The 12,605-nt window shown below is 38.8% G+C and overlaps 1 protein-coding gene across 1 annotated transcript in view; it reads left to right on the plus strand.

Moving 5' to 3' along the window:
• The window catches only part of cldn15b (claudin 15b), a gene marked incomplete at its 5' end in the record, with an annotated part of 177,984 nt that extends 166,843 nt beyond the window's left edge, over window positions 1-11,141 (plus strand). The window contains 4 exon segments of the mRNA XM_082171549.1: window positions 6,848-7,012; window positions 9,579-9,660; window positions 9,882-9,992; window positions 10,275-11,141. Coding sequence (XP_082027675.1) covers window positions 6,848-7,012; window positions 9,579-9,660; window positions 9,882-9,992; window positions 10,275-10,395 — 479 coding nt within the window. The 3' untranslated portion in view covers window positions 10,396-11,141.
• Window positions 11,142-12,605: the final 1,464 nt, after the last annotated feature.

The raw sequence follows: 12,605 nt of genomic DNA on the forward strand, positions 1-12,605 counted from the left end.
AGGGCCTGGTTCAATTTTTTCACGCTATTTCTCTGCACAATCCTTGCGTTTCTTCTCCATCTCGCAGACTACTTTGACAGATACAACTGAAACTGCTGCACGCGCGCTCACTAGTTTAAAGTTGTGATTGGGCCAGCCCAGTGTCAATCAAGAAAAGAACCAATGGGCCGCTGATCTACGTGTTTCATGGGCTGATCTGTCAAAAAAAATAAAAAAATAACACTGACTTTTTTTGACCACTGCATTACACCGGCACAAACCCAGCGCCGCCAATTAAGCAAAACAAAACAAAACGAATGGGCCGCCGATGTACAAATTTTATGGGCCGTTAAAAAAAATAAAAAATAGAAAAATAATAAAAATTATGTATGAGTATGAGATGTATCGGCCCAAAAAGCACGTCGGCCCACCGGGCAAATGCCCGGTATGCCCGATGGCCAGTCCAGCCCTGCTGTTATTCATGCGCAATTGAGCATCCACATCAAAGAGCGGGGCCTCGCATTTCAAGTTCGCACAGGGCCTCGCACCCCACCTGCGACGGCACTGCCCACAATGCAGTACAATTGTGACGTCCCCACAGATCTCATCTAATCACCACCACAACAAACAACTCTATGATATATTAATTAAAAAAAATAAAAAATTTAAACAAACCAAACACACCTATAAACATTTGGATGCTGCATTAAACAAATTCTCAAAGGGAAAAATAAATAAATTAATAAATTAACTCCACAGCTGATTCCAAGTGATCAAGGGCTTAGGACGTTCCAATTCAGCCCATTGCAGTTTCCGCCAGTAGTGGGCACTCGTGCAACGTAAGCAATGACGTACATCCGAGTGAACCAGACGGAGGGAAATTAGCGAGTGAAGGTCATGACAATTTTGGACTGGAACGCAGCATAGGTTCCTTTGACACTAGACAAAGTTGAAACTTTCTAGAGTGCATGTCGACTACCTGCTTACTTTGAAAGTGTAGCGAGAGGGCTCCATAAACCCTATATGGGCAATTAATAAGCCCAATCATACATAGCCTGACTACGCCACCCTGAATCTCTCTCAGGGAAAGTTAAGTTGAGTTATAAACACAGATTCAATGTGTACTTCACCACCAGAAGGAACAGAGACGTGTTTCTCAAATATGACAAAACTCACAATTTATTAACAGACATTATACAGAAAATGACACGCCCAATTTATGAGCCTTAATTCTTTGTCTGTGTAATCACACATTGAGCTGTAATCTTAACAGAGAGAACACCAACTACAAGAAACAAAACAAACCCAAAACACTCGAGGAGGACTGACTGGCCACCGGCGTGAGCCCACTCTATTGCCCCTGTAAAATTCACCAGTAAATGTGCCTAAAAAAAAGATACAACCACACGCGCACACACATTCACACACCCACGTTCCAACCTGCACCCCTCAGTGATCCACTAAAACAAAAGCGCGGTCTGTAATGGGAGAGAGAAGAGACGAGCAAGTAGGTCAAGTGCAAATGACGAACACCTGTGTTTTATTGCAGTGATCCGCGTGGAGAGACCGCTTATAAGCCGCGCGCTGGAACGAGAGAGAGACTGAAGAGAAAATTGGACGCAGAGAAAGAAAACCGGTGGATCCGAGCTCTCATTTTTGAACTGTTTTGTGCCGTCGCGGTTGCCACGGTGAATGCGCGTTGTGCACGACTTTTGTTTGTTTTGCTTTACTTTAATAAAGTACGAGTCCCAGTCACGCCGACCCCTGTCTTCTTCCTTCCTGACTCTTGAACCTCATCACACTTTTATTTCATTAAAATGAATTAACCGCAAGAAAAGTAAGGTTTACTACTACATTGGTTATCATAGATGTTACTGTATGTCGAATTCATTGTTGTGATAACGCTGCGCAGTTTTACGTGTTCTAAACAATTGTTGTAAAAGTACATTCGAACATACCCACATCATTTGGCAAAATACTGATTAATATTTATGTATAACACATGCTATATTTATTTACATGGCCATAAACACCAGACGTGATAAACAATGTCAATAAACTAAACAGAAATCTAAAGCAATAATACTTCCCTTACATACCGAATGCTACATTAGGAAATATAAAATTAAGCATAACGTTACTTTGTCGACAGAACCAGCTGCAATCGGTAAAGAATAATTATGTTCCATAACGACTGCAAGAAACAAGCTACGTGTGTTGCTTGATAGACGCTACAACTACAACTTCCGCATTTGTCCAGGACTCCACGCAGTACGAGCGGAAACCGAGGGTAACGCGGATATGACGCAATTGACTGGCGACTCCCAGCTCCCCCCTGCTCTAACGCCCCGTTTCCTTGGTTAAAATCGCAATTTTCTCACGATTTAAAAATAGTTGGAAACATTTGGGATATTGTAAGTAATCAACTTAACAAAATATATAACACTGGCCTTGAGATTATGGGATATTTTAATGCAAAATTCTTGCATATTGTACCTTTAATGTGTTTTCTCAGATCGGATAGCTATCTGATTTATCAAAACGATTCCATTTACACCTGGTCACATAAATGTGTTTTTGCGAAACGGATTTAAATCCGATCTTCAATTCCCGCGCTATATGCAGATTTAATGGAGTGTACGTCACCGAAAGCAAAAGATATGAGCTGCATTTTATTGATCATCAGCTAAAATTTCAAAGACCGCAATAAAAGAGAGCGGCAACAGCCCTGGTAAGATCATTTCGTTTCTTAAGAATTTACTTTTAATGATGATGATTGTGTGTTAAGCGTCTACGACTTACTTTCACTTTGATTTGCGATAGTTTGCACGTTGGCTTAATGAATAGATGCTCAGCTTCTCATCTGAGGTGATGCGTGTTCCAGTAGCGTCGTCATATCTGGCTATAACATTACATATAGCCTATAACACGCTCTCACACGTTTATTTTTTTAGCATTTTTGGGAGGAGTACAATTTACATATGTGGATTCAACAACCAGATGCATTTACACTTGTCCAGTTTCGTCAGGAATGCGGCCCAGACCACCTCCTGAAGTGGTTTGAGCGATCGGATTCAAATCCGTCTCGAATGCGTTTCGGAGGGCATTTACACCTGGGCCGGGTTTCCCGATAACGATGTATTTAGCTCTTAAAGGAGAACTCTGTAACTCTAGCGAACTCTTGTCACTTCTTCGCTGATTTTCCCTTTTGTTGTCGCATGTTTTCCCCACGAGCTCCCCCTACAGCTGTGGGGGGGCGTATATTTCACAACACGGTCGTAAAAAAAAAAATTGCGGCGGCCTCCTCCCCCTCTCTACCGCTGCTCATGTGCGTTTGTTTTGATCGGAGCAAGCCAACTGTATCGCGTCGAGCTATGTCTACCGAGGTGGGTGATCTGGTAATACATCATACATGCGTGTTTGTTTATGTCGAATTGCCGTAAAGCAATTTGTGTTTCGCGCTCGTTCTCGTTCTAGTTCTCGCTTCTCACGAGACTTCCAATTTCTAACTTGCCGGGACGGTAGTGTTGCAAGTTGCAAGGTTGGTTTTCCGCCTGGGAACGCTGGGGGGAGCGGGGAAAGTCACCAATATCACCAGAACAGGTTGTTTAACCATCCAAATGATTTCTAGACAGTTTTATTAAGTTAAAAAAGTTACCAAGTTCTCCTTTAAGAGCGCTTTCTACGTGCAAGGTTACGAACGCTCGCAGCAATTCCACGAGCGTTTCCCAAAAATGCACTTAACATGAACGCGCGAGAATGCGCTCTACGTGCTACTTAAGAGTCGCTGTCCGTCCATTCGTGAAGTGCTGAAACATAACCTTATATGGAACGTTTAACCTAATAATTGTCATCTGTTGTGGATTAGCAATCAAGACAAGTCTATATAAAGCACCTACAGGCGGAGGCACTGACAAAATAGCTAAAAAAAATAAATAAAAAAAGATTCCTTTCAAAAAGATGAAATTAATGTCCTTTTAGAGGAGATAGAGTGAAACAAAGATGTAATTTTTAACAGATTAAAAGGATTTCTTTTATTTATTTTTTGTTCATTCATTTAATTTTGATTAAAATTATTAGATTAAATTATTTCTATTTTTTGTTTTGTTTTCTGACCTTTTTAATTATTTAATTTATACATTAATTTAACCAACAACAAAAAAAGAACAATAAAGTACAATCAAACCTTATATTATAATCACATTGCATTTGAATAAAGTTAAAGGTGTAATCTGCCGGTTGTCCTGCAGGTGTCCTCATAAATCTGTCTTCTTACGATGAACTTGGTGATGTACGATTACTCCAGAGCACTCGTAGATCTACGAAGATTTTCAAGTGCTACTTAAGCTACGATGCTTTTGGGAAACAGACCGTAATATTAAGATCAGTCGTACGATCGTTTTTACGATCAACTTAGGCTTACGATGCTTTTGGGAAACGCAGCCCTGGTCTTTTCACGATCGGATAGCTATCCGATCTGAGAAAACGCATGAAGTGGCCAGGTGTAAACAGCCCCATAGATGTTGCAACTGTAATTCCTCACCATCAGCATTAACAAGTGCATGTCCATCAACAAAACAATTATTTTATTTTTCTAGTATATTGCAGTGAATACGTGGAAACTGTATCTATGCAATGTACATTAGCCGAGATCTTGAGTGAATGATCATGTAACATAAACATAAATATTTCCTCAAAGTAGTGAGAATGACAGACAATCTGCATTAATAGACACAGTTATAGGTAATAGTGGTTCACAACTGATTGGCAGAAGTATTTCAGTAAGACAGTGATAACGTGAGTTAGCCAGTTAGCAGGAGACCTACACAATATAAAACTCAAAACTACGTTTTTTGAACACCATCTTTCAAGAGTAAAACCGGTTTGTGAATCCTGCATTGAACTCCAAGATTTGAGAAGCAGTTGTCAGTAAAATAAAGGGAACACAGCAAAAGTTTAGGATTATACTGCTGTGATATCGTGGTAAAGATGAATTTTAACCACTAATTCATCACATGCTCGTCCTTGGGCAGTGAAAAAAAAAAAAAAACTGGCTTTACCTTCACTATAGAGCACAACGCCGTCTTCTCGACATGATGCTCTCCAGTATCCACAGGAATCAGCTGTAGGTTTGAGGGCGTTCAAGTTTTCCCTGGTGTCTGCGCGTGCAATAAGTGGGTGGGCAATATACTAATGTTTCGTCTTGACATCACAACGAAATGGCTTATGACTCGTTTGAAAACCGATTAATTTAATTAATTAAAACCTCTTACTGTTGAAAGACAATAACTTTATATACGGTGCACTTTCAGATTTAAAACTTTACAGGATGTTTTCATTCACTTAGAGCTATGTTACACACTACATGAAAGGTCATTTTAAAAAATCCATAATAGGAGCCCTTTAAGCAAGGATCCTGTTTGTAGACTTCAATTCTGCTTTCAACACCATCATCCCATCACTCCTCCAGGCTAAATTAAAAGATTAACCCAGCTCTCTGTTCCTAGCTCTGTCTGTCAATGGATCACCAGCTTTCTGAAAGATAAACAAGATGTTGGATGTGAATTTTCCCAAACAGGACTGGGATGTGTGCTCTTCCCACTGCTGTTCTCCCTGCACAAAAATAACTGCACTGCTAAAGATAATTCGGTCAAACTTCTGAAGATTGCAGATGACACTACAGTCACCGGCCCTAATCCACAATGGTAACGAGTCTGCATACAGACAGAAGGTTGAACAACTGGCTGTCTGGTGCAGTCATAACAACCTGGAGCTGAACACACTCAAAACAGTGGAGATGATAGTGGACTTCAGGAGGAACACCCCAGCACTCCCCCTACTCACCATCATGAACAACAATGTGGCTGCCATAGAGTTCTTCAAGAGTCTGGGCTCTACCATCCCTCAGAACCTGAAGTGGGACAATCACATTATGAAAAAGGCCCAGCAAAGGCTGCACTTCCTTCGCCAGCTGAAGAAGTTCAACTTACCACTGGTGCTACTAATGCAGTTCTACTCAGCCATCAATGTCCATCAGCCATCTGTCCTCTGCACTTCAATAACTGGTTTGGTTTACCTACCAAAATCAGACATCAGAAGACTACAGAAGACAACCGAAGGACGGTTCGGATTGCTGAGAGGATTATTGGTGCTTCCCTGCCCACCCTCCATGAACTGCATACATCCAAAGTGGAAAAAAAAGGGCTCCGAAAAAATCACTCTGGATCTCTCACATCCAAGCCAACTTCTCTTTGAACTTTTGCCGTCTGGCCGGAGCTACAGAGCACTGAGCACCAGAACACCTAGGCACAAGAAAAGTTTTTTCCCCCAGGCAATCTACCTCATGAACAGCTAAATGTTCTCCGCACTGTGCAATGATAACCATGTGCAATACCACTTACATTTATTTAACAATACCCCATCGCTACTTATTTCACTCACTGTTAATTGAGGAATTTATTTGTGACTGTATTTGTTAATCTTTGTTAAAGTTAGTTAATAAAAATACAACTGTTAATTGTTTGTTCATGTTACTTCACAGTGCATTAACTAATGTTAACAAATACAACTTTTGATTTTAATAATGTATTAGCAAATGTTGAAATTAACATGAACAAAGATTAATAAATGCTGTAGAAGTGGAGTTCGTGTTAACTGATGTTGTTAACATGAAGCTAATGAAACCTAATTGTAAAGTGCTATCTTTAAATCTATTCTATTCTGTTTGTATATAACACACCTGTACATATTAATGTCTATTTTTTATGGATATACATATTTGTATCTTATTCACATATCTTTATTTTTTAAATTTTACTATTTGTGTACAGCTGTCAGACTTGTAACTGTTCCTTCTCTGTTTTCTCAGGTTTAATCCAAGCATGCCGTGCATTAATGATCACATCCATTGTGCTAGGCGCATTCGGGCTGGTGGCAACTCTAGTGGGTATGCAGTGTTCCAAGATAGGAGGGGAGAATTACATAATGAAGGGTCGTATCGCTGGGGCTGGAGGCGTCTTCTTCATACTGCAAGGTAAGAATGTCACCAAGTGATGTCCTTTACTGTCTTACCACCTGTCATATACAGTAAAGGAAATCAGGGTAAAGTTAAAGGGAGAGTTCACCCAAAAATGAAAATTAGCCCATGATTTACTCTCCCTGAACTCATCCTAGGTGTATAGGACATTCTTCTTTCAGACGAATACAATCGTTCAATCGTTTGAATCGTTTTCTTCTAAGCCTTATAATGGGAGTCAATGGGAATATTTTTTTGGAAGTCCATCAAAGCGCATCCATCCATGATAAAAGTGCTCGACACGGCTCTGGCAGGTTAATAAAGGCCTTCTGAAGTGAAGCGATGAGTTTGTGTAAGAAAAATTTCCATATTTAAAATTTTATCGACTAAAATAACTAGCTTCCGGCAGACGGCCGTACGCATCGATTTACGGCGAAAGACTAGCCCTTGAACTTGACGCACAACGTAATGACGAACGCGGTGGCCCAGCCCTGTTTGTTTGAACCGCGAGAGGCGTCAAACCGTACGCTACTCCTACATCCTGCGTCATACATTATCAAGTGTTACTCTTTTGCCGCAAGTCAATTTGCGTACGGCCGTCTGCCGGAAGCTAGTTATTTCAGTCGAATAAAGTTTTAAATATGGATATTTTTCTTACACGAACGCATCGCTTCACTTCAGAAGGCCTTTATTAATTTGCCAGAGCCGTGTCGAGCACTTTTATCATGGATGGATGCACTTTGATGGACTTCCAAAAAAATATACCCATTATAAATCTTGGGAGAGCATTTTTTAATATAACTCCGATTATATTCGTCTGAAAGAAGAATGTCATATACACCTAGGATAGCTTCAGGGTGAGTAAATCATGGGATCATTTTCATTTTTGGGTGAACTATCCCTTTAAGTTTTGGTTTCTGTTTCATTTTCCTGGACTTTTAGTTTGTTTCCTGTTTTTCTTTTATGTTCCCATGCTGTCTAGAATGTTTTAATTTGTTTCCATAGCAACTCATTGTGTGATTTGCTTCATCTGTTCATTATTGTTTAGCTCTTATGCTACCCTGTTTATAGCTCTCAGTTTGAGTTGTTCTTGGTCTGATCTTGTCTATATGTTTAGGGTCGATTCTTCTGCATTCCAGAAATCTCCAGTGCTCCTGCGTGTTTTTTGATTTGGTTTATTGTTAAATAAAGTGACTACTGTGTATTGATCCTGCCTTACTACTCTCCTTGCCGCAACTAACTGTGACAATCAGGGCTAGTTTTTATAATTTTTATTTAAACCAGATGGAACTGGATAATATTCTGATTGTTCCAAACCAATCTGACTTCTGACCTATAATGCTGCCTGAATCATAATCATACACTGTTCGTTCACTGGCCCCCTGATTGAGCCTAGGTTCTCCCAAGGTTTTTTCTCCATTCTGCCACCTGATGGAGTTTTGGTTCCTTGTCGCCTTTTTCCACCTTTGTTACCATTGGCTTGGCTTGCTTAGTCGGGGACATTAAATTTAACATTTAATTTAATATTCAACAATGCCTGCATTGACACTATTATACAAGAACTTAACTGAGCTGGACGATGACATCACGGTTTACTCTAGAGTGGCTATATATATATAAATTAATAACTTTGTAAAACAAAAATTAAACATCACTAAACTTACTTAAGCTGGACTGTGACGTTAATTTCTTCTGGAAACAAACTTTTTTGCATTGTTTTCCTGTTATCTCTGTGGAGCTTCTTTGAAACAATCTGTATTGTAAAAAGCGCTATATAAATAAATGTGACTTGACTTGACTCAAGTGAATATATTTAGGTACACTGCACAGAGCATTCAAAAGCATTCAATAAACAGTTTTGACCAACATAAATTTTTATTAAAATAAAAAAATAAAAAGTCCTCTATAAAACAGTTGACAACTTTCCCCGACCAAAACATTTATGTGAATTTCAATTTCCCCCTTGGTTAAAAACTACCTTCACAGTCTTATTGAGTCTTGTATGTCAGTTTGCCTTTATTGTGTTTACCCAACACAATCTAATCAAGAACTAATCAAACAACAACTTTGGAGATTAGAATTCTCAATAGAAGTCCTCATGTGCTTGATAACTGTCAATGTTGTTTTACAAAAATAGCTGGTTAACACTTTACAAATAGATTCAATTTGATAACTTTAGTTAATTCATTAGCTACCATCAGCTAACAATACATTTTTTTTTTTTATATATATATAAGGGCTATCTATATACTATAATAAACTATTCATTGTTATTTTATTTTTTTGTTCATAATACATTAACTTATAAAAATTGCAATGTTAAAAATAGATTGGTATATGTAGAAAAGTGTAGAAAATGTAGAAAAGTTTAGTAAATACTGCATAAGTATAGTTCATGATGCCCTATGCATTAATGTTAATGAATTAAACCTTGTAAGTGTTACTAGGAACTATTAAGATTATGCTTTCACAATATAAATGTGTTCAAAATAACCTTTGATTGACTGTCTTGGAAAGGAGAAGCATAGGTCATTTAAACATTGGTAGTTTGTTTATAGATACAAAATAAATGTTCATGTTTCAGGTCTGTGCACGATGATTGCAGTGTCTTGGTATGCTTTCAATATCACTCAGGAATTCTTTGACCCACTTTATCCAGGAATAAAGTAAGTGGAAAGAAGAGTTATTATCTTGGTATGTAGAGCTATTAGAGAAAATATTTAGAACTATTTCATAATTTTTGGAGTTATCTAATTAAGCAATATAGCATGAGTAAGCTCACTTGTACAAACATGTTTGTGATTATGTTTCAGACAATATTGGCCTGTCATGTCGCAGTCTTGGAATGCCTCTACTGTGTAATGTTAGATGTGTCCTGTGTGTTTAGGTATGAAATCGGAGAAGGGCTGTACATTGGTTGGAGTTCAGCCATAATGGCTTTATGTGGCGGCAGCTGTTTGCTGTTTTCCTGTAGACTGAGCAGCCCAGAGGAAAAAAAGTGAGTTGAGTATGCAACACATGCCCTGTTAAAATGACACTTCATTCACAAACCATTTCAGCTATCAGTAACCTGCCTGAGACATTTTCAGGACATTGTTTAAATGAGAGGTGACATTTAAAGGACTGAGTTAGAGGAAGCGTCTGTTTGTCTGTTTGCGTCCGCCGCGGGGCCCCTAAAGCACGTTGCATTAGTCCCCTAAGTTGCACCGCCCTATGGACGGCCCTTGCATCAGTTGTTTTTAAAAAATGTCTGTGCTAAATTTCTATTTTGTTTGCTCAGATCACATCTTCAGAACTTCAGATCATACTCCTACCAGCTTCAATCCAGACATATGGTTCAAACTGCCTCTACAACATCCCATGTCCCTTCCAGCCAATATAGACTCAATGCATATGTTTAATGCTGGGAACACACTACACCATTTTCAAAGTCATTGGAACGCTGTTCTTCTCAGACTACATGACTATCTGGGGTACCATTTAGGTGCTATTGTGTGCACAATACATGACAGATCGGCGACAGGGGGTCACGCATTACACAACTTTTTAATATAAAGAATCGCCGACATCTCTCCCTGGTCTCTGTCTGAACAACCAAACACACTCGAGAAGTGATACAGGAAATAACGTAAGATCAAGCATGATACAGGAGTTCTCGCGTGAGTATTTCTTCCTGTTTAAAAATGGTAGCCCGCAAGGAACTGTGATACAAGTTATATGTGCGCTGATTAGCAGCAAAAAGAAAAAAAAGAAGAAAAAAAATGAAAAAGGAGAGAACTGTTGCTTGCAGAAGCCATGACTCTTCCCCTCCTGAAATTTCCTTTGCCCTGTATCTTGGCAGTAAGTTGTTGCTAAAATCGTGCAGTGTGTAGCTGGCATAAGGAAGGTAATAAATACATGGTATCAACAAAGGCAAGTTACAGACATCACAAAACACATAGAACACAATGAAATACCTTTTTCTATGCAGTATGATCAGAATCTGCTGCAAAGCAGAAATGTCACATTTCTTATGTAAACAGTCTTAAGTTAAGTTTACTGTAGAATGGAACCATGTACAGTGGATATAAAAAGTCTACACCCCTGTTAAAATAGTTAATTTTTGTGATGTAAAAAATGAAACAAAGATAAATCATATCAGAACTTTTGCATGTTTAATGTAAAATGGCAACCTGTGCAATGCCAATGAAAACCAAAGTGATACATTTCAGAGAGAGAGAAAAAAAACGAACTAACTGCATAAGTGGTCACACCACTGAACTAATCCTGAAGCCCCCTCTGATGTTATCACATCACTGTTTGGATAGGAGTTTATCAGCTTGGCACATCTTGACGGGAATATTTTACCACTCTTCTTTGCAAAAAATGTTTCAGATGCGAGGACATCACCTGCACACAGCCCTCTTCAGGTCCCCCCACAGATTTTGTATAGAACTCAGGTCTGGACTCTGGTTGGGCCATTCCACATTAATCTTTCTTTGGTGAAGCCATTCTTTTGTTGATTTAAATGTGTTTGGGATCATTGTTATGCTGAAAGGTGAAAGTTCTCTTAATTTTCAGTTTTCTAGCAGGCCCCAGAAGGTTTTGTACCAAAATTGGCCGGAACTTGGAGCTATTCAAGATTTCCTCAATCTTCACTAAAGCCTGTGGGTGCTTCTAATTTCTTATTTGTGCATCCTCATTTCCTTTCCTCGCATCTCAGCTCCACCCCCTGTAGGATGCAAGGAAAGGCTGCAAGGAATGATAATGAGGATGGAGGAATTGAAGGATAGCTTTTTTGAATATTGGAATATTCTTGAACACTCAAGAGTCACTTCAAAGCATCATCAGCTGTGCTCAAAAGATCTGCCCTTATGTTATAATAATAAGCATAATATGTTTAATTTATATAGCGCCTTTCCCGAGCTCAAGGACACTTCACAATAACAGTAAAGAACAAACAGTCAGTTTATACACAATAAATGGACAGGAGACATTTGCCTAGTCCAAGACATGAGCGATTGCAGCTGCATACTGCATTCCAATCGAATACAAACAGACACTATGACAGAAACAAAAAACAACACTAGACAGCATAGAAGGTGGGCAGTTGAAAAAAAAGGTCAGATGCAAAAGAATAATGGTACATAAGGATACATTACGGCTATAATACAGAGTTATGGAAAATGTTTAAGAAAAACATGTCATGATCGATAATACTGGTTAAACAAATAGGTTTTGAGTTTAGACTTACAGTGCCCTCCACAATTATTGAACCCCCTGGTAAATATGATCAAAATTGGCTGTAAAAAATAAATCTGCATCGATTATCCTTGTGATCTTTCATTCAAAAAATGTGCAAAATTCTAACCTTTCATTGAAGTAAAAGAATTGAAAGTGGGGGGAAATCACATTATGAAATAAATGTTTTTCTCCAAAACATGTTGGCCACAATTATTGAAACCCCTAGAATTTTTTACGAGTAAAATATCTCTGAAGTATATTCCCATTAATATTTACCTTTTTTAGTACACCAGGGTGACTAGGAACATGAAACTGTCCAGCTATGACTTCGTGTTTCACAGGAGTTTAAATATGAGGAAACACAAAGGCCAAATCCCCTTAATCATCC

This window comes from Leuciscus leuciscus, assembly GCF_965113295.1.
Source record: "Leuciscus leuciscus genome assembly, chromosome: 5".
In the NCBI taxonomy this organism is placed as follows: Eukaryota; Metazoa; Chordata; class Actinopteri; order Cypriniformes; family Leuciscidae; genus Leuciscus; species Leuciscus leuciscus.